At 38.7% G+C, this 22,890-nt stretch overlaps 1 protein-coding gene across 3 annotated transcripts in view; it reads right to left on the reverse strand.

Moving 5' to 3' along the window:
- The window catches only part of PARD3B (par-3 family cell polarity regulator beta), a 443,287-nt gene that overhangs the window by 247,432 nt on the left and 172,965 nt on the right, over positions 1 to 22,890 (reverse strand). For all 3 annotated transcript variants that reach the window (XR_012777023.1, XM_075511456.1, XM_075511455.1), the window contains exon 5: positions 1,606 to 1,697. Coding sequence is in view for 2 of the 3 variants with exons in the window: in XM_075511456.1 (XP_075367571.1) it covers positions 1,606 to 1,697 (92 nt within the window). In the remaining variant the exon portion in view is untranslated. The remainder of the gene's footprint in view (positions 1 to 1,605; positions 1,698 to 22,890) is intronic.

A 22,890-nucleotide genomic window follows, 5' to 3' on the forward strand; every position in this document is an offset into this window, starting at 1 on the left:
AAATGACGACTCAAAGAACAAGAAACACTAAGAAATTAACTCTCTTACACAGAAAAGACTAATTGTTGACATGCTCTAAAAGGAAAGGTGATCCTTCTACCAAAACTTGGCATGGCCCAGAAGACCATCAAGGTTGGAGTCCCTGCTCTTGCGAACTTCCCCACAGGCTTTGGGTATATAATTTTGTGCCTCTTTCCCAGACCCCACGTAGGTAAAATGGGAATATTAACACTTGGTTTTTCGCAGGTGTTTGTGAGGATAAATGCTCTAAGATTAAGGCATGCAGATACCGTTTATTTAATGGTTTTTATTTTATACTGTTTTGACAAACAACTGTAAGCTGCAAAATTATAGCAAATGATTATTTGCTATCATCAAAATCGAAACAAATTAATTTTTGACATTTTAGCTGTCACGCGGAAGTTTACCATATAACACTTCTTAATTTTATTATCCAATGTGCTATGATACCACTACAGTTCTGCAACAAACACAACATATTGGACAAAGGACTGAATTCCTTTGCCTACTCAAAAAGGTGACTTTAGCACAACCTGAATCACCAGTCAAAACTGAAATTTAAGCTTATGGTGGGACAGGAGAATAGCAGCATGGAAACATTTAGCTCTAAATTGGCCAGGTCAAATCCTCTATTACCACCACTGAGGATCTGACTGACCTACTTTGTGACACTATATTGCAGCCTGACTTGTTAATTTTGGTGTAACACATGTAACCTGCAAAATTATATTTTTCATTTCATTTCAGGCATTTAGAATTTTCCTTGTGATTTCAGGAACAATAAACCCCAAAGCTCATTATTAAACCTCTTGAGAACACCTAGTTTCCTCTTGTTTCAGCTATGCAAATTTTACTGTATTGGCTTCCAATGCAGATTATATATTTACCTAAGTTTCACTCAAAATTTAGACTGCTTAAAATAAAAGTTACTTCCCAAACTATCAATGTGACCACTACCACCTTCAGTTATAACAGCACTGGCCATGTCTGGTTTGTTGTAAATGAAGAGAGGAAAAGAACGCATTCCATCTGACTACTCGAGTGAGGCAATGCGCAGGGAAATATTGCAAATATTGGCTATAGTTTTCACAGTGTATAAACATAGACATAAAATCTACTACAGGATATAGCAAAGTAACAACCTTACCACTCAAAAACAGAGGTGACATTTTAACTGAAAAAGATCATTTTAGGATTATATGGTTCAGCTGACTGGTTATTTATTGAGATATAATGTACTACCTAAGAACATCCTCTACCTTAAAACATTAAATACTTGCAGGACTGAGCAGAAAGAAAAAACGCTGAGTATACAATAGTAGCATATTTCCCCCTTAGCCTTATACTACAAACACCACAATAAAATCATTCATATTCATCAACGAGGGTGAAAGACTGTCATGCACAAATACATGCTTCAGTATGTGAATCGAGTGCATTTTTAGGATGGGAAAGGGACAAGAAGGAAGAGATCATGATGATGATGAGCACAATGCAGATTCACAGGTGCAGCTGGAATGAGAAGTCGGTCTTGCATGTTGATAAACCACACTTGAGTCAGCACCAAACAGAAGATGTTCCTACCTGACAGGGAGCCGGGCCCTCTGCGCCAACAAAAGTTCTGTGGGTCCAGTGAGGTTCACCTCCCCATCCTGAAAGGATACCTGAGAAGCACCCTGTTGAGAGATTTCAAAGCACATTTTGAAACTACGTACATCTTTATGCATATAGAACAATGGCTGTATTTATATTTTTGAGTGAATATTTGGAAGAGAAGGCAAATCATAAGTAACATCATCTCACTGACAATGAGGACTGAAAGACCCATTCTGTATGCAGGGTACATGACATAGCATTCTGAGAAACAGGAAGGTATCTAAAGTCCTGCTCCTCACACCAGAGTCCCACCGTGCTTCCACTGGAGAAGCTTGTGGTACTGCTTCCTGGCCTGCCTGCCTAACCTGAACGTCACTCTTTCCCATTCTCAGCCACCTCCTTTCTCACAATGAATTCCACAGACCTTGGATAAACCCATAGCTTTTTTCCTGCTCTTTCTATCCTTTAGTAGCATTTATCTGGTAAAGACATATTTTCACAGTAACTTCACAGAAAAAGAAACTATGTAACCATTTGGCCAGACACAAAAATACAGTGCACACAGGAACCTGACATTAATGCTAAAGCTCTTGAAAACTGTTGTTTAACTTTCTTTTTGTAATCCTTAGACTCTTAATGTTTGCATTTTTTCCATACTGGAGAGGGAAAGAGGTACCAATGAGATAAGACCACTGTCAGCAGGTGATATATTAGCTTTAATGTACTGTACTTCATCACAACCCTTATGGCAATAATGTAAACAGAGCAAAATCCGTAACAAAGACCTTCTTTGGAGAGGTCATTTCTGCCAACTCTGCAACAAGAATATAGCTGGAAGACATAAATCTTCAGCTGTCAACACACTAAGAGAATTCAATTCAGAGCTTGATCTTAACTAGATAAAACCTAAAGTTAATAATTATTTTTTTGTTGTTGCAGTGGTACAGTTTTCCAGTGTATATACTTGCCATATCAAGTTGTCTCAAGGCAAAAGGTAGCAATGTTATAAATTAATTCCAAAGAACAAAGCCAACTATGTAGGTAAATCTAATTTTCAATAAAAGCTCTACACTGTATATTAAAACTTCCAATTTCTCTCAAAAGATGGCTCTACTCAGAAAGATGGCTTTAAAGGTTTGGTGTTTTCAGCCCCTCAAAGATTTGTAGAACTTATTTTCAGTTTATAAGTATCAAGAGAGTTGTGGGCAAAAGAGGGTTGCTTTGTGTTTTAAAAAAGAACCATGACCAGCCTTGCAAGCAAACCTTTGAAATAGAAATCAAGCTGGATCCCCTTTTGGTTCACACACCACTTTTGAACCTATAATATTGGCAGCAATTCTCTTTGTGTGTTAATCGGAGCACAAGCCAACAGACTTGGCTTCCACTTCAAGACCAATATAGCTCACTGAAAGCGAACTTCTGTCACTAATGGAAGAACTATTTTAAAAAACGTGTATTGAGTATGTGCCATCTCTTCCAATCACTTTTCACAGTGGAACCACATGTCAAGGAGCAATTCTTGTTATATGAAGCATATTCCATATTAACCTCATAAATCAGGAATTCAACCTCAAGCAGTGCATTAGCAACAGAAATCTGACACACACCCTTCGTATGTTGACTTCATCTTGAAAAAAGATAGCGCCTTGGTAGCAACAGATGCCAGAAGCAGACAAGACTCTTAACAATAATGCTCCCAACAAAGCCAACCTCCTTTAGCTAACCACGAGAAACACTGGTGCTACAAAGGCTCTTCTTTTTGGAAGGCTGAAAATAGCCAAGCCATGAGCAGATTTTGGGTTGTGAATCAACTAGAGTCTCTTTTCTTCCAGACACTGGCTGCAACACGGTGCTGCTCAGTGCATGACTGATAACTTGCTACTCATGCCTCAGAACTGTTTTGCTATTTAAAGCCTCCCTTGCAGTCTACACAAGTCTGCATAAGCTACGTTATTTCTCTATTTCTGGGCTTTTGGTTACTGTTGTTCTTGCTGCAGTGAGGTTACGTTCATACTTGTCCTCCATCTCCACTTCCTTGGGAAACAGATTTCACAGTAATGACAAATACTGATGTTCAGAACACAATCTCATCTCATGTTTCTGTTGACTGATTCACAGGTTTTAAATCACAAGGAACCATTTTTTGACCAACAAGTTTAATCTCATACCGGGAATTAGATTTGTTTAGTGACACAGCACAACATTGGTAAGGGCACAGTCACACTCCAAGGTAAGTAAGAGGTTCTTACAAAAAGATGGCAACCAACAGCTTGCTTTTCTGCTAAAAACCAGACCAGCAAAAAGTGTCTTGAAGCTGGATAACAGGGTTGTTATACATTTTAGAGGTATCAGACCTTCAGTAGAGGTCTTCAAGAACAGATTTTAAAACACCTCACAAATGTTTCAAGGCATGTTCATTCCTGCGCCAGAAAATAATGGTCCAGCCTTGTGAGGTGCCTGAGAGTCCCATGTTTCCACATTTTCATCATTCCACAAGATAAAAATTCTGTGAGGAATTAGAGGATGAAGTTTGGAATCCGTAACTGCAATTACAGCTTTTGTTTGGTTGGTTGGTTGGTTGGGTTTTTTTAATTTAAGGGTAAAAGCTCCTAAAGAAAAGTTACCCTCTCCTGAGCTGGAAAGAAGTCTGACGAGGGACTTCAGAAATGCCACAGAGGGAAGTTCAGTGTCACAGCTCTTGTCCTGCACAGCCCCTTGCCTGTTTTGATTTGAAGTGCTCACACATATCACAGATTATCACATGCTCAAGTTAGTAAACACAAAGACAGATATATTTAAAGTCAACTGATCAAGGAAACGTGAACCATAACACTGAAATTATAATTGAGCTCTCCAAGAATGACATTAGAGCTTCAGTCTCATAACAGTCACTACGAATGGACAAATTCCTTTCATACTTCAGCAATTCATTAGAAGCACAGTAAATTTAAACAGATTATCTCCTGCCCAGCTAGCAGAGTGATAGCAAACCAACAATGCGCAAGACACCATTAGAAGACAATGATCCAATACACACAAAAATTCTCAATCTCTTGTTCATATTTTAAAGACTGATCGTCAGTTTTTCAATAGTAGCAGAATTAATGACACTGACTTCCAAAACTTGACTCAAATTCAGCTGACAGTGTAATAGATTTACAGTGACGCTGACAGAATTGCAGTTTTCACTTAGGAAATCAGAATAAAATGCAAAATGGTGTAGTAAAAACAAAAGCCAAGAAAGCATATGCATCTAAGAACGGTGGAAGTTTTTTAATTTATTTACATAGGGATAATTTAAATTAGGCAATTTTTCTTAGTGCTGCAAAAAGCATGTTCTTCAAATTAGGACTGAAGCAGAAGAGAGGGATCCTATTAAATAAGAGCCCTCTGCAAACAACTGTAACCCAAATGCTTGAGAGTCTCATCTTCATTATGTGACAGCTCTCAAATTAGGTAAACATGTATGGGTAACAGTTTTACTGGTATGTAATATACCAGTAAAATTTTCTGCTCTGTGAACACACACAGTCTTCTCAATTCAACAGTCAGCATGGACATATATTAGCCCCAACAACAAATATGCTGGAATCTGTCATGGGTTTTATTGAGGTTAGGGAGTATGAGAAATTCTCAATTTTTTCTTTAATTTTTTTAAAACGCTCATTTCGTAAAAAACACCAAACGTCTGGGGGGGAAAAAAGCAATAGAGGCACTTTTGGACAGAGACATGAAAGTATTGGTTTCTGGCTAGAAAAAGAGAGAGGGAGAGACAGAATTGACTGAAAACGGGAAAAACAACTGATTTTATTTCAAACAACGGGTGCAGCCCTGAGCAGCTAACAGAGCAGACGGTTGCCCTGCCAGCCAGGCTACCAACCAGCCCATTGCTCTGTTTTCTATCATCACAACCCAGAAAACCTGGATTTTCATATCTTTAAAAAACTGCACCAGATCTGTTTTCTAACGAAACTCTGGTTATAGTGCAGTTTTACATTACATTTTAGCTAAAAAGAAATCTTTTCTTGAGGTTCTTCTGCAGCAAAATTTTGCACATTCACCCAAGAGTGGACTATACCACCTAGACTAGTAAAACAGCTTTAGAAATATTCACGGGCCACCAGCGGCCCTAAAGGGCCCTAAATCACCTCAATTCTCCCTGATAGGCTCAGAATACTATTCTTAAGACAAGAAGTAAGTTTGCAGGTAGTATAAAATTGCAAATCTATCACTTTTAGAAAACCGATGTAACAAAAAACATCCTCTTCTACTTGGAAAAAAAATTCTTATTAAACAATAACCAACATGAGACAAATCTCAGAACTAGATAATTTAGAGGATAGGAAGTCTACATAAGCAACTGGAGAAAATCCTGAGTGCAGGGTATACTTGGAGTTTAAAATGGTCATCAAACACTAAAAATAAACTTGAGGGAAGCAAATAAGGACTATTAATAAAGAAATACACATGGTATCTCAAATTAGGACTGAAGCAGTCCGGTATACCCAAGGGAAAGTATCTTTATCTGAAACATGCTTTTAATGATGATGATAAAAGTGAAAATGTATGTCTGAAGTTCCAGTTTACAATATTGTATTCCCTGAGGGCATCAGCCTTTTAAAACAAAGGAAAAGCATCCAAACCCTAAAGCAGAAGGTCACGGAGCAGGGTGGCAGGCTGCAGAGCTCGCTCTCCCTACTTGGCCAACAGCAAACCTTCTTCCAAGAAGGTTCAGTGGGAGTTCAGATCCTATCAACATAACAAACAGTCAGATGCAAGGAAACCTGGGGATGAAAGGGATGCTTAGTTTACAAATGCAGGAAATGTCTCATCTACTGCTCTCACAACAGACAATTTTAATTACCATATTTAAAATTTGAACATTTTTAGCAACGCTTTCAGGATCATGTGAGCATTTTTGACAGCCAGAATGAGTTTAAAAAGCCATAGCACTATTTTTAGCTTTAAAAATCAGCACTGCCATAAATATTCCCAAACTAATTAGTCCGTGTTACAAAGTAAAGGTGTTTACCTTTAGTTACTGCAACAAATGCAACAGCTGACATTGCACACAGAAGATGATCTCCAAGACCATACAGCTCAAGGAACACACTTAAAGGCCCCTTTTTGCTCAGCAATAATATAACCAAGCACAGGTTAAAATATGATAAACCTATTTGAACCAAAGTTGTACATATCTTGACATAACGTCCAGCAGTTAGATACAGTCTTGTTTTCAAGTTCTGGCCAATTGGACACGACTGCCTCAGAAAGGCCCCTCCATGGCTCGCTTTGGTCTGTTGGGACAAAACGCAAGTTGTGGGTGTATGCACGTTTCTGAAATGGCTAAGAAACTCCGTTCAACCACAATAACCAGTGCCTTTCATTACGATACTCCTGCCACCCTCAGACTGTAAAAACAAGAATGCAGCGACCGACAAATTTTAAAAATGTTTTAGACTTAAAATCAGTATCTAGATTCCCCCATTTGGCCTTAAATCCACAACGGGCCTAATCGAAGCTGTGGCCCTAAATCCCTACATTAAGAAAACAGTTATTTTATCTCTATTACTTACAGAGTACAGAGTCAGGCTATCTCAAGGCCAGGGAACACACTGACAAGTGAAATATGTAACAAGTTATCAGTTAGCAGAAACCTGTCCTTAAAACACCTTTGCGAAAGAAAAAATTTTGTAACTGGGGAAAAGCATTAAAATCAGAGGCTCTGAATAGGTTAAACATTACACGTTGTAAAATACCAACTTTCAATGAGTTACACAAAACTCAAAGTCATTCAAATATTAGATACGAGAACAAAGTTGGTGTCAGTATCTGCGTTCCATCTGTTGAGCTAACTTTTCATCACCAAGCTAATACCCGACTATCTTCCTGCCCACACAGTTTTACGTAACACCCAAAACCACTTTGTGAAATGTATTTAAGAATGGTTTAGTATTGCAAAAGCATGCATAACAAAAAAAATTTCCAGATTAATTTTGTTATTTTAACACAGAACTTTCCTTTTTTCCTTCTAAATAAACGTAATGAAATATCAAGCATCCTTGTAAAACCAACCAATAACAGAAAATTAAGTTGCTCAGTATGCTCTTAAACATTACAGAGCTTGTCCGAAAGAGAAGACGTTGATCAACAGACATGCAAGCTGTCATACTTAAACAAGTGTATTTATAACTACAACTAATTTATCTCAATTAAAAAATTCCTACCCATCTAAGATCCCCACAGTATAACTATTGTCAATATATCAAGGATGGAAACCAATGCAAAGCAAGCTAATAAAATGCTGCTAAACTGAAGGAAAAAAATATTAGTGTTTGTTGCTGCATATTTCTTACTTTTCCAGCGGTCTGCTTGACTTAAATCACTCTGCCTCCATAAAACGTGGTAAGTATTTTTAAACAGCTTACAATACTTCCATTTCACTTACTGATTAAACTACATCATCTTCTCAACTATTCAGAATGAAATTAATTTGAAATGGATAATTGATGCAATTGTGCAGTATCTACAAATGCAATTAATCACTTGCTAAAGATGATTTTTAGGCAGGCAACAAATATGAAAATAAGAATCATACAGCTTCTTTCAATGTTGTCAACTGAAGTGTATTCTACTGGACTGGTAAAAGATATTTTTCAACATAAGAATAGCTGTACATCTTCAGATATTTTTAATAATATGCAAGTGGATTCATGTTTAATTAGCACAGCACAAAGAAAAGCCGTAATATAGTATGGCTTTTAGCAATTATGTGACACTTTTAGGAACCACAACAGCAACATTTTCCCCTCTCAACTACCAATGGATTTCTCGCATATTGTAGTGAGCTGTGGTCTTGGCCCTTAAAAAGATATTTTAAACCAAGGGCATAAATAGACACTCTCCTGGGAATCAGTCTGGAGTAACAAATTATTCCCCCAAATCATTTGCTAACAACTCTCTGCTGAGGGTTATCACCACAGCTGAACTCCTCTGGTGGATTACATACACTGTGTTGTTCAATGCAAAAATCAAGCTGGCTGAAACCCCTTTCCCCGGCAGGTCCAACTACTCTGAGTGACTTTGCACTGAAGCAGATTACGAGCAACTGTATCACATGTGCAGTTCAACTGAAGTACTCAGTATCATCACAAAAAGTGGGGCAGGAACATCTTATGCACACACACGTATTTTCAAAATTATTGTTTATGCCTTAGCTCAGTGGTCAACAACTTCTGTCAAAAGAATACGAGGGCAAATTCTCAACAGTAAACAGGGCTCTCACACCAAGAAGCCAGGGGGAAGAGTACCTCATGGGGTTAAAGCATGGGAGGCAATGTCTTCTACCCTCCCAATTACCACTGGTGCAAAGTCAGCAGGCACCTTGAAGACCCTGCCTTCTACATGGGCAAGATATTGTTAGTATCAAACACAGCTCCCAAGGAGCACAGGAGTCAGCAGCAACCAACACCAGAGGAGCCTCAGTTCTTCAGGGACACAAGCTACACCAGCCAGTTTCTCACCTCTTAACTCCCACTGAGCTCTTCTGAAAATGTTCAGCCTCTATATGTAAAACACACCTTGCCAATACTAACCTTCAAAATGTTCTCCCTAACCCTTCCTGCTCTACCTACTCCCAATTACAGAATCCCAGAATCGTATAGGTTGGAAAAGACCTTTAAGATCATCGAGTCCAACCATAAACCTAACACTACCAAGTCCACCACTATACCATGTCCCTAAGCACCTCATCCAAACGTCTTTTAAATACTTCCAGGGATGGTGACTCAACCACTTCCCTGGGCAGCCTCTTCCAATGCTTGATAACCCTTTCAGTGAAGTAAAATTTCCTAATATCCAGTCTAAACCTCCCCTGGCGCAACTTGAGGCCATCTCCTCTCATCCTATCACTTGTTACCTGGGAGAAGAGACCGACCCCCAACTCTCTACAACCTCCTTTCAGGTAGTTGTAGAGAGCGATAAGGTCTCCCCTCAGCCTCCTTTTCTCCAGGTTAAACAACCCCAGCTCCCTCAGCCGCTCCTCATCAGACTTGTGCTCCAGACCCTTCCCCAGCTTCGTTGCCCTTCTCTGGACATGCTCCAGCACCTCAATGTCTCTCTTGTAGTGAGGGGCCCAAAACCGAACGCAGTATTCGAGGTGCGGCCTCACCAGTGCCGAGTACAGGGGGAAATTAATTTCCAGTCCTAACCATTCCAAAAATCTAGCTGAGGAGCATTCTCTGCATGGAAACAGCAATGCTCTGTTTCTTAAAGTCCTACACAAACAGTAAGTTCTTTATTTTTAAGAGCAGCAAGGATTGGTTTAGACTTGGAGATCAAAATTGTTACATATAATTTTGGTTATGAAACTCTCCAAGAGTCCTCAGATGAAAAACTTCTCTAACACTGAGAAAAAAAAAAAAATCCACTAGTTGTAACAGTACTGGAGTTCACACCTTTCTTGGCAGTTGTTTTGCATGGGTGAAGGGAAGGAAGAGGTGCAGCCTGAACGCCTAGGTACTTCCCTTTGTGAAGGGCTCAGAGGAAAAGAAAAATGGAAAAATTGCCTCAGTTAAAAAGTCTCCAGAAGTAGCTTTCCTGCACATAAAACTCTGGACTTAAGCCCAAAATTTTAAGAATTTCCAGGGTGAGGTGTGAGCAATGTCTTTTCCACAGCAGTAGAAAGCTGCTTTTAAAAGCATTGGTAGTATATTAATAAACATTTGGATTTAGCACCTCTACTGGCCAAGACCCAATTTTTGAAGTAAAAGGAAATGGGGGGGGAGGGGGGGCTGGCGGGGGGCAGCGCGGGCAAAAACCACACATCAACACCAACCAAAAAACTACTGGAAACATAAGTAACATGTTAAATGTTTGCAACTTTTAGGAGCTGTCAATATTGGAATAATTACTGAAAGGATGGAGTAACCAGCCAGCCATATGACCATTGGCACCTTTAAAACAGAGGATACGTTTATTAGTCCTCTCCCCCACTTATCATGCTGATTTTAATCACCTACTTTGATCAGGTAGGCATTCAAACACACATACGCTACTGAATGCTTCTAGAGGAGTTTTCATGATGGAAAACACATTAGGATTCTATAGGGTGTATAAAATTTTAGAAAATGAACCTCTATTTTCTACAATTAGTAAACACCAGGGTCTGTCCAGTATGAGATAAAAATTAGTTTACCAATACCTGCAGAAAGAGTTAAAGTCCATGTACAGTTCTTTTCCTGATGAAAACTATGTTAATAGGAGAAAGTAGCAACAAAATTAGGTAGAGAATGTTACTTAAATAGCCCTCCATTGTTTCTTAGTGTGTCTACATGGTCTTTTGAAGACATACACAAGCTCTCTGCCTACACCACAAGCCAACTAGACACTACAAAGCAGTATTAGGAGGTCAGTGTGCCTCAGACAGTATTATTTGCATCTCAGCAAGGTTATTAATTTGAGCTCATCCATGCTAAGAGCATTTAAAAAGATTCTGGCTGACCTGAAGCATGGCGACTCTTGTACCTAGGTGTTAGAGGTCAGGTACATAAATCCTGAGATTCTGCTAGGATATTAATATTCATATTTTATTTACCTTTTAGTGTTTTAATTACATTTTAAGGACGATTGCTAAATCTACTGTCCAGAAATCCATGGGTTGTCTTTTACTTACAGAGAACATCTACCAGTGCTATCAGCAATGCAAGACAGTGAAGAAGCAGGTGTTTCCAAGCTAAAAGTTGTGATTTCTTTCTGTATCTTCCACTTGGAGATAAAAATCTGTGTTCAAAGAAAGTGCACAACCTTTGGAGATTTAAGTTACTATATAAATTATTTGTAAGCATTCCCATGGCAACAAGCTTCATTTAAAAAGTGCACTATCATTGGCTCTACAAATGCACACTAATCCCTTCTCTTGGTTGGAAACTGCCATTGGGCAATTAATATTGCAAAAATAGGAAAGAAATTAGTATTTCTACAAGAAAATCCACCAAATTTTCTCAGACCTAGAGAACATCAGCATTATCTTCCCTAGTTTGACTCACTCTTTTACGCCTCCCAAGATCTTTAATTGACAGAACTTTTTACAAGAGATTTGCAAACTACAAATCTGTATTTTGACTCCTTTCTTATTTGTGCAAAGAGGAACTGTTGTATTCCTTTTTAAAAGTAAATGAAAAATCTCTGAAACCACTATACATTACATCAGGATAATTCCTTCATGAAAGTATTGCTTAGTGAACATCTAAATCTTATCTAGACAGTCTTATGTATGATGCCACATCATCATTTCTCCTGAAAATAGAATTTGGATTTTATTCACACCACATAAAACTACTAATTCTGAACACTTAAACCCGCCCCCCCCCCCCCCCCCAACCAACCACTAATGCACAATACAGAAAAGAAAAGAAAAACACCTTTACAAATGTAATGGCACTATGGAATCAAAACTTTCTGCTTTTGCTACACCAATCTGCCCTCAGTATTATCTGAAAGGCTTCTAAAGAATGTGTATTATCTAAAAGCTGAATGTACAAATGATACTTTAGCCTCACGTCTTTATTCCTTGCAATAAATCCTTTACTGAATTTAGCTTTTTCATCCAAATGAAAATTATTTGTATCTTCACCACCACCACCAATGACAGTGGAGGTGAATAACAATGGTTTCCGAAATTTAAAAACCACACCCATTTTCAAGGTTAAAAAAAGGGACTTCACTAAAGATTATATTTGATATTTTGCTGCTAATTCTCTTTATGAATGAAGCATATAATGTGATGCCTTAAACAAGCTAGGTTGGTCAACAGGAATCCATAGTTCTGTTGATTCTGTAGCAGCAAGGAAAACCAAATCATTACATCCATTGGCCTGCTAAGCACCACTCACAGGCTGCGAGAGCCAACGTGAAGCTTTGTCGTAGATCAGAAATTACTCATTGCTTTGGAAATTAAACAGTAACATCAGCAAGATGCTGTAAAGGTATGAGAATGCTCTTTATCTCGCTTTAGAAGTCACTGTCATAGCCATATTTAAGTCAAGATGACAGTCACTTCAGTAACCAACACCAGCTGAAACTTTGAAAAAGATACAGCTGATCACATTGCCCACATCTTCTCAGACATGCCTTTTTGTAAGACACCACTAAGTGATAGCCCATGATACTCCCTGTACCAGTAATCAGGGGATCACACTCACATCCAAAGACCCCCTAGAAGCAGGTCCACCTCGTCCACCTCTCCTCCCAGCAGACAGAGCCGTGCTGTGGAACGCGAGCCCTGGCCGAGGCACCGCTCCGCTCCTCCCGATCTGGGTGTGCCACTTACGGTGCATTACATTATGTTTTCCTCAGCGTACAACATATGTTAGTAATTGCTAGTTATGGTACTACTATTCCTCATATGGGATTATCATAGCGAAGCAACAGCACTGATTAATCAATTAGCATGGATTCATTAGAGAAGAGATGAAAGATAGGGCACTGTAATTGTGTTTACTGAACAATGGATGACAGTGTGCTTAAAGCCCAGGATTTCTAATAATACACAGCCACCTAGCATGATATATACATAACATTATGAATATTTAGAACATTCTCACTGCAGAACTAGAGAGACAACAATCAGAATGTGACTGTGTATACAAGTAATGCTGGAGCCTGAAGAATGCATTGAGGGGAGAGAGCACAAGACAGATGGTGCAGTCAGATGAATATTTTAGCTTTGACTAAATCTTTGTAGAACAGCTACATCATTTCCTATAGTCCAGTATGCACAGGCGCATCTGCACAATAAGCGGCCAACAGTATAAACAGTCAAAAAACAGGTGTCACAGAAACATTATTAACCAAGCCATGTTAAGCAGAAGAACATGAAAAAACCAGCCTGCTTTTCTAATTAAACACCGACAGAGCTCACTCTCTATGAAATAAACAGAAGCATATAGAGTAACTTAGAAGCTTTTTCTCCGGATGTCTGAGGTGCACATCCTTCACTGCTTGCCCTTGTCAAAGGTTGAACACTGAACTGACATCAGCAATTAAAGAACATGAATACCAAACTCCCAGACATGTCTCATGTTTCAATAGATGATCCCCTTTAGGCACTAATGCAATAGCCAAAGACCCCTTCTTCTGTCTAATGGTGGTATACAGACTAGCCAGTAATGCATATGGTTATCAAGAGATGAGACAAGAGTTAGTTCCTTGAAAATACGGTGCAGTCAAGAGGTATTGAAATATAGCTTCTGCTGCACTCTGTTTGAAAGGATAAAGACTAAACAAGAATGTAAAAGGTTACAGAGGAAATGCTTTGCTAAAAAGCTACGGTAAAAAACATGCCCACCATACTCCATGAAATCAGAAATCTTCACATAAATCAAAGATCAGGGTCCCATGAGAGACCCAATTTATAGCATGACAAGGACTTGAATGCTCTCAGAGACCCACTCATCCAGTGTTTTCCCAAGACGCTTCCACAACGTGCCAGGGAACCACATTTTGTGATTAGTGTAGAGCTTCCTCAGCTTGGAACACAGCCCTTGAACACAAGGGACTAAAAATTACATTGTCTGTTTAGATTAAAGACACTTTCATTCCTGCTGGGAGTTAAGTATTCCCCCTTAACTTTGTGGGCTGCAAATTTATTTACTTTTCAGAAGATTCAGGCATTGAGTTAATGAAAGACTTATCAGCTCGCTTCAGTCTAAGTGGCTTATTGGTAACAGTCTGAGCATCAGCCTGTAGATACCTAACATTTAACCATTTTCTCCATACTTAAGAGATGTTAAATTCTCAACATAATTTTTTAATATTTTTTTACATATATACATATGTATAAGAGTGTGTGTGTGCGTATATACATATATATATAAATGTTGCAGGTGAAGTTCTTCCAAAATCATATCTGGTCACAAAGATACTATGGAATTCTCACAACATATCTCAGTACAGGAAGGAATTACTTCTCTCAGAAATCCTACTCCCTCCTTGGCTCTGGGCATTCTCCAAACCAAACTGCCAACCTTCATTCTCAACAAAACTGCCCCAACACTGTGGCCAGGGAGCCATCATGATGGCCTAAGAAAAAAAACAACACAAATCCGTCTTGCCAGGCCTCTATGTGACAGGTAAACCCCAGACTAGAGATGCTCCTGAATTTCTCTGTTGGCATACTTTAAACCTAACTCTAAGAACGTGTCAGAGGAAAAATAGGCCATCAGTCTTTAAGATGTTTCCAAGGGACCACGAGAACATCTTAACCTAGACAGCATCAAACAAGTGAATAAGGGTTAAAATGTTGTCTGAATCTCTTCAAGGATATGAGAGTTGCCTGCATCCAAATATAAGAAAACACACTGCCCTACATAAAGCCCTTGATCTTGATCCCAATTCTCAATGGAAATGAAGGCAACTGTGCAGCATTTTAATTCTGTGCAATTGTATACAAAACCTTATTTTGGGATCTGAAACTACAGGCACAGTGTTACCCTGAATTTATGAGTGGATATTATTAATAAATCTGAGTTGACTCCTGTGAGCCAAGACATTACTATGACTGGCTTATCTTAAACCTAGCAGGCAATTTAAACTAGAGGCAGATCACCTGAGAGTATATTGTTATTTCCAACAAATCCTTATGAATCATAATGGTATTTTCAGCCTCTCCTAGCATTTTTAAAGTCATCAGAAAATAACCTTTCATAAAATGATCTGGTTTCATGTTAATTATTAACTACATCTTGAAATAACAGCACTGGTTAGTAAATAATTTGATAGTACTAAAAATTGCAGTGGACGAAAACAGGATTTATCACATGGTTGAAAGAAAGTGGGGAGAACAAAATATCTTAAGCAAAGATGCATCAGCATATTCATTGGGAATAAAATAGTACAGCAATAATAAAGCCATATAGATGAAGCAAGCTCAGGATATTATAACAAGCACAGTTTTACCTACTGATCAGATTATGAGGGGGACAATCTTAATACAGTTAGAACTCTCACAACAATGATTTTTTTTTTAATCATTTAAAGAAAATAAGCAAAGGAAATCACACAGGTAACTTCATTTTCACACTATAAAGTTACACTTATCAACAGAAATTGGTTTTTTAAGGTTACAGGTGGACTTAATTGCACTATAGTTGTTGACTAATAGCAGCATCTTTAATTGCAAGAACAAAGGTCAGAGAACACATTGCTGTTGCTTAGGTGAGCACAACAAGTGACACGAACAAATGAGTAATTCTCTAAAAGACAGAAAACAGCGTGAGTCATCAATTCTCCTATTTCTTGCATGTGTTCCAGGACAAACATGCCTGTTTCAACTCAATGCCTGTTTCTTTGCTTTTGAGAAAAATAGGAGAAAAGTGTGCCATGAGAAGAGTTGGTAATAAAAAGGTCTTCCAGCAGAAATTCTCAATTTTTGTTTATTCCTGTTTTAAAATAAACATCCTCACTTATATCAATGATTTCCTAGAAACAAAATATCCCAGAGGCATGTTTAGTATATAAGTGTTTGCCACAAAGTGGAAGGAAATTGCTATTCTATCTCCTCGCGTGCCCTTACGTAGCTCCGTTGTTTCCTAACCTCTCCACAGAAGATGCTCAAGCTGGTTTCAGATACGCAGCGAAACTACATGCTGGGACAAAATAGCTCCCTTGTTTCCAGCTCCTCAGAACTCAGAAGCCAAAAGTATGGCACCAAATAGCAAGGTAAATTAAGTCCCAGACTACTTTTAGTACGTGTCAAGTCAATACCTAACTACTACTTCCTTTCACAGTTAGGTCTTGACCAAAGCACATCACATCAGAGCACTCCAGCAAGTTACAAAGTACTCTACACAATAATTAACCCAGTGAGACACAAGGATGTTGCTCATGTTTGCAGATATGCAGCTTTCATTTCAGTATTCTATTCAATTCTGAAGATTTTTAGAAACATTTTGAGTAGATATAAAAGGCAATGTTTTCTTTCTTCTTTTTAGGCTAAGAAACTCAAAATTTACGTACTCTTTTAATACTCAGAAGATGTTTGATCATGTTCAGCAAGACTGTAAAACTGAAAGCTTTGCTTTACAAACCTCTAGTTTCAGTTTTTTCTTGCTGTCTCCAAGACTGCCATTTTATTATGGTTCACTGAATGAAAGTATCCAATTAGCATCCTACTCCGTGACTGCCTTGGACGGAGCTGTTTGCTCTTTGTTACCTCTTTGAGTCAGTTTGTCTCAGACAACGGTACAAAACAGAAGGTAAAGCAAACTGTAGTGAAAAGCTGTTTCATGAGCTGACCTAGAGGCAACACAGTGAAGGTGTTCTCGGAAATAACATGGCTAACATCTGTTTTACATGTAAAGCAGAAGTAGCCTATTTAAAAAAAAAAAAAAAAAAAAAAAAAAAACCAAAAAAAAAAAAAAAACCAACAACAAAACTTTGTGCAAGTTACAGGACCATCCAAACCTCTTCCCTGACTTCTGGAATACACCTCTCCCGCAGTTCATCCCTCCCAAACTGCAAACCACCTTCTTCATATTTTCTCATTTTTACAATTCTGTCATTTTTATGGCTACCTGGGAGGGCCAAGGTCAGTTAAGACTGTGCTTGTGACAGAAAGTGAGGAACGTGACAGATGCACAAAGGAGTGACAAGGTTCAGGACATCCGAGTACTTTATGATGCTTCTGAGCTAAGGCATGTGAAGTGAGATTAATTTAAACACTAGTATTTCCTTAACTTACAATTTCCTTTATTTTTTAAGAAATGTGTTGACAGAAAATTTTAGCGACCTTAACAGTAAGTTAACAAAGTTTTTATATATGTGAATTATTTAAGCTTTAATACTTCAGTACTATATGCTTAGATACAAAGCACAGTGCAGTTTTGTTTACCAGTTAAATATTTCAAATATTATTACTTATGAATAAACCCAACATGAATTATCCAGGTCTGATTATAATTAGAAATATCCCACAACCAGAAATTCTGGAAGATTGTCAGCATGTTGGGGGTAAGGGGGTGGGTTGTTTTTTGCAGGTTTTTTTTTGTTTGTCTGACTTTTCTTAAAACGATTACCTATGCCAAGTTCACTGAAATGTATTATTTAGAAAAGCCAATTTATAAAATATTTTGTACAGTGAAGTTTCTTATGCTATCACATAGAAAAGCAAAGCTTTTTCTGAAGACTTTATATATGCATTATAAAAATCCAAAGCACTGCAAGCTGCGAGACTTTGCCTGCATCTTTCTTACATTGAGCACTACCAATCTGCATATTTAATTCCTTCAAATCACTGTAATGTGTTCTAAGTACTCAAAAGTAAAGACATTATCTTTTCTTCTAGAAGGAAAAGGTAGAAAGAAATAGCTTCAATGAGTTACTTTGTGAAGGAAGGAACAAGGTAGACTTCCTAAAGAAAGGCCTCTCATTCAGAGATGAACTTTACCAAATTCAAAAGCAACCAAAGGAAGCATTCACTGCTTTCTTCTGAGAATGAGCTTAATAGTCTAGAGCCCCTGAAACATGGTCCATCCTGCAGGCAGAAGCAATACATGCTAGACAAAAGTAGCTCCCAGTAGAAAAGAGGATCATGGAGGGAATGGCATTTTTTCAAGTATCTGCGCGTAATCTCATGCAGGGCTTTAAATTTCCACAAAAAAGCACAGTGAATTGGGCTTAATATTTTAATAGGAAGTACTGGATACATGAAATAAAACAGTGGAACAACAGGATAATACTGATCTGTGTTGCTAAACCGATGCACTGCTGCATTTTAAGCTGCTCAGAGCTTCCCCAGTACACACTCACTCCTGTACAATGGCAACGGAGCGATCAAGCCTGGAGATCACAAACACAGGGGCCTGGGGAGCTGAACTCCAACTCAAAAACCAGTCTGAACAGTTCATTTCCCTCAAGTGTGAACTGCCTACAGCACAGTGTTGCGAGCACAAAAGGAGTCCAGGTTCTAAGAGGAACAGAGACGAGGCTTTCCTCATATATCCTGCTATATCCTCTCCCAGCAAATAACCCTTTCCTGTTTAAACAGTTATAAATTTCAATAGCAACAAGTTTAGTTAGCAAACCTTCACTGGAACTTAAATGGGAACCCAACCACAGCAACTTCAGGGATAATTACACTTGATCCAGACTGAAAATTGTTTGTTTCCTTTGTGCAAGAATCCCCACGGCTGTATCCAATTCCAACAGCTACAAGCACCATCAAGTCTGGAAAACACAAATGCAAGGATCCAGGGAACTGAATACAAACTGAAATAAAGTTGGAACAGTTCTTTTTTTCCTCAAGCCTGAACTGCCTTACGTCTTTGTAACAATCAAACAGGAACTGTTTACCATATGAAAGCAAATATTATTTCTGTTGTTATGGCTATTTGGACATCTGATAGCCTCAGGCAACCCAAAGGGGCCCCCACAACAACAGCTCAACGTAAAAGTCAAAGGGCAGATACCTTTGAAGTGAGAGATGACACAGAAACAGTAGTAGACCTCGAAGTTTGGTCTGATGGAAAGAACCTGAGCACTTCAGAGTATATTTCATTCATCCTCACAACCCTCTCGAAGGCAGAACAGGCACATTTCATCACCGATGGTGCTAAATGCCAGAAAACCTAACAGCAAAACATTCTTCCCACAAACCCCTCCTCTAGGGAAAAGGCAAAGGCGATCAGCAGTTCGGTTCGGAGGGGTTCAGGGCTCTGGCAAATGGCACTGGGGAATGATTCTTGCCAGGTTCTGCCCTCTCTGCAATCTGATTGAGAAGTTGTTAATGTTTTGTGAATTAATTTTTATTTTTTAAAATAATTCTCTGGTAAACACGAGTGACAGAACCTCTGTCAAAGAAAACATTAGCTGTCTCTAGTAAGAGGATCCTTTGATTCTTTAGCGTCCAGGCTGAACAGGCGTAGAAGTTTTAAGATATCAGTACGTCAAGACTACTGCTCATGATCCTGTTCAAACTAGTGGAAAGGACAACACTGGATTTCCAGGTCTGCGTTTGGCTTGATTTTGAGAGCCCTACAGCACAACTCAGGACACAGGTGAGGTACTGGTTTGAAAATAAATGCTGCGTTCTAGGACCAAGTAGTTTCCAGTCCCATTAACAATGGGACTGGAAGCCCACAGCTGGGTCTCCTGGGTCTGCTTATATTCTGCAGTGGTGGTGATACTTCTTGGCACAGGAAAAAGAAAATGGCAATTACCTCTCTACTGGAAAAGGGGAATACAAGGCACTAGTGCATAGGTAAGACTGTGATCTCAGGAAAGGACCTCACCCTGCTACTTTGGAGAAATCATGCTTTTTTGTGCAATTGCTGCTTCTCACCAGTAAAGAGAGGTGCATAAATGCGTGCAAAAGGCTTCTATAGGGGTGTAAAAGCTGTTACACATTACATGTTTTCAAAGCTGGTCTAGGGACAAAGACTTTAAATCAAAGATTAATAGTAACTGTGCACCCAAGAATTATAACAGTGAGAGCAGATTGGCCACCGGTATCTTGTATCTTATTGGTGCAGACAATAGCTTCAATCTGTGGTCAACAGACCTCTAAATTCCTTGACTACTTTTAGAACTTCATAAAAAGTAACTGTGAAGATCTAGCTTACTGTCTTCATTGGACAAATTTTGGGAGTCCACAAACCAAAAAAAGTGAAGTTATAAACCATACTTCAGATTATAAATTGGTTGGCATTTCTGACACTGGCAGAGAAAATGACTTCTTTTTTTGTTAGTGAAAGAACAGAAAATGCTTGGGTTTTTTGTTTTTCATAGAGATAAAACTGAAATGTACCATGGATTGCTGCTGTTTTTCCTCCTGGATTCACTTCAGATTTATTTATAGCAGGGCTTTCTACCTTTATCTGCAAATGTCACAATTGAGCTAGTGACTTTATATAGTTTCTTGGTTTAATAACTATGGTAGATATAGCACATGTTCTGCCTCTGCCCCTCTCTGAAAATAAACAAAACTAATCAGGTCTAAAAACTAGTTTATATCTCACTGTTCATAGCAAATAGAAAGAGTTGGGCACAGATAACCTAATTTTCACCTGTTTCTGCTTACTGCATATACACTAACTCAATTTAGATTGATCAGCTAATGTTTGCAGACTTACTACAGTGGCACAAGGGTACTACACCCATTCAGCTTATTTTTAAAAAAGACAAAGCAAGATGAAATGCTGTTCTTGCTCCTTTTTAATTTTATTTTAGCTCTTTGTTTATCTCTTCACTTCAAAGCACTTCCAATATGAGGCACAGTTTCAGTGTGACAACTTTGTAAAATTAAAATAGAAAAAATGTGCCAGCATCAATCTGCTTTACATTGGAAAGCACAACAGCCTTGAGACAGAAATGACGACTTATGAGAGCAAGCTATAATGAACCCAGAAGTGCTATCTGCAGTAGGAAAAATGTATTAGACTGGAGGCTGAACACTCCTCACACAATTTGTCTTCCTCAATAGGAGCCTTCTGTTTCCCAGTTGCAGTGTACAGTCAAGTCGGACTCCAAAAGCAAGGGAAAATTATCAATATGAAGCCCCACAATGCTGTTGGCTAGAATTTCTTATTTGACTTGAAGCTGCTTAAAGTCCAAATTCAAAGAAGTACAGCACAGAATAAAGCTGAGTCTGCAAGAGACTTCCCCCGCCTGTGGCCTGCGGCTGGCTGGGCAGGAAGGAAGGAAGCCAGCCCGGCCAGCCCAGGGGCACGCGAGCCACCTGCCCCACCACGAACCGGGAGAGCCACCCAGGGCGCAGTCCTGGAGAGCGGGAGCAGAGGCCGGCCAGCAATCGCAAAGGCATGAGGCTGTCAGAAGGGCCCCACGGGGCAGGGCCAGCCTGCCTTCAGCAACCCTCGGTCCCCTGCGGGAACAGGGCAGGGGTGCAGGGGCAAGGAGGCCGCCCTGCGGCAGGGGAAATGGCCCAGTGCCTGGGAGGGCTCCGAGCCTGCAAACTGGCTCCCCGTTCCCCAATTCAAAAAAAGCCCAAATCTCATGGCAGGACAAGCATGTTACTAAATGTGGTCCTATTTAAGAGGGAGGTTAGAGAGGGTTAAGGGTCTGATCCCAACAGCATCAGTAAAAATCAGTGGTAGGTGCTGAGCCCTTCTCAAATTGCAGTGTTGGTGGAAAATAAATTTTACTCTCTCGTGAGTTGTATTCTCAGACTCCTTTGAACAGAAATCCTTTCATTATCTGTGAACTGTGATATATTTATCTAGTTCCTGTTCTTTTCACAACAATGTATCTAAGGTGCAATCTCAATTCTCTTAAAATACATTGTTAGCAAAGGGCACCACATGAACATATGTAGCATATATGCCAAGACATGCATTCTCACTAAAAAGAGCTTCTGCTAGGCTCAAAGCAGAGACATTTTTCTGTCTTCTGCTTGAAAAAAAATATTTTTTTTTCTTTTAAGAGGTAGTGAATGCTATGAACTTCCTTTCTAACTTTAATTCGCACCATTTTACTTAATACACATTTATCAAAAGCCTAGATTATTTCAACTAAAAAAGCAAAAGAAACAGGTTATACATTGTATATATAAAATCAAAGAGTATTTCCTCATTTGATTTTTACAGTGCAAACTAAACAGAGTTGCCAACCAGCCCTAAATGTGCATGTTTCATTGTTACAGAACAAAATACTAGCAGCAGTGGCCTTTACTGTCTTTAGCAGTCTCTACTAGCAGAAAGCTAGACCTGAAGTAATCTTACTAATTAAATAAAAAAGTATTTCTGCAGTAGTCATCATCATAATCATATGAATATATAATAATATGTAATGAATTTTAAATATTGAATCATTTTAACAAAAACTAAATCACTGGAAACCTAGAATCTGCATGTTAAACCTCTGCTTAAAAGGTAACCAACATCAGACACTACATAAAAGTAATTTTAACAGAACTAATATCAATAATTTGATGTTTTATACACTTGCATAGTACTATAAATACATATAATTGGCAGCAGATTAATTTCCCAAAAGTGCTATAATCTGTTGGCATAGTGCCATAGTTAAAAAAAAAAATTAATTTTATTTACAGGAGCATGCATCTGGTTCTAATGAACTAACTTTACCTGGTAATATCAGTGTTTGTAAGATTGATGACATTAACACAATAGCATCATCAACATGTCTCAAAACAGCCATTTGAAAATGACAACTACACACAAACTAGACACTGAAAGGTAAAAAGGCAGAAAATCACAGCCGGGCATGAAGCGATCATTTGGTTCAGCATTTTGTAAACCC

The sequence above is a fragment of the Mycteria americana genome, chromosome 9 (assembly GCF_035582795.1).
Source record: "Mycteria americana isolate JAX WOST 10 ecotype Jacksonville Zoo and Gardens chromosome 9, USCA_MyAme_1.0, whole genome shotgun sequence".
NCBI classification, from domain to species: domain Eukaryota; kingdom Metazoa; phylum Chordata; class Aves; order Ciconiiformes; family Ciconiidae; genus Mycteria; species Mycteria americana.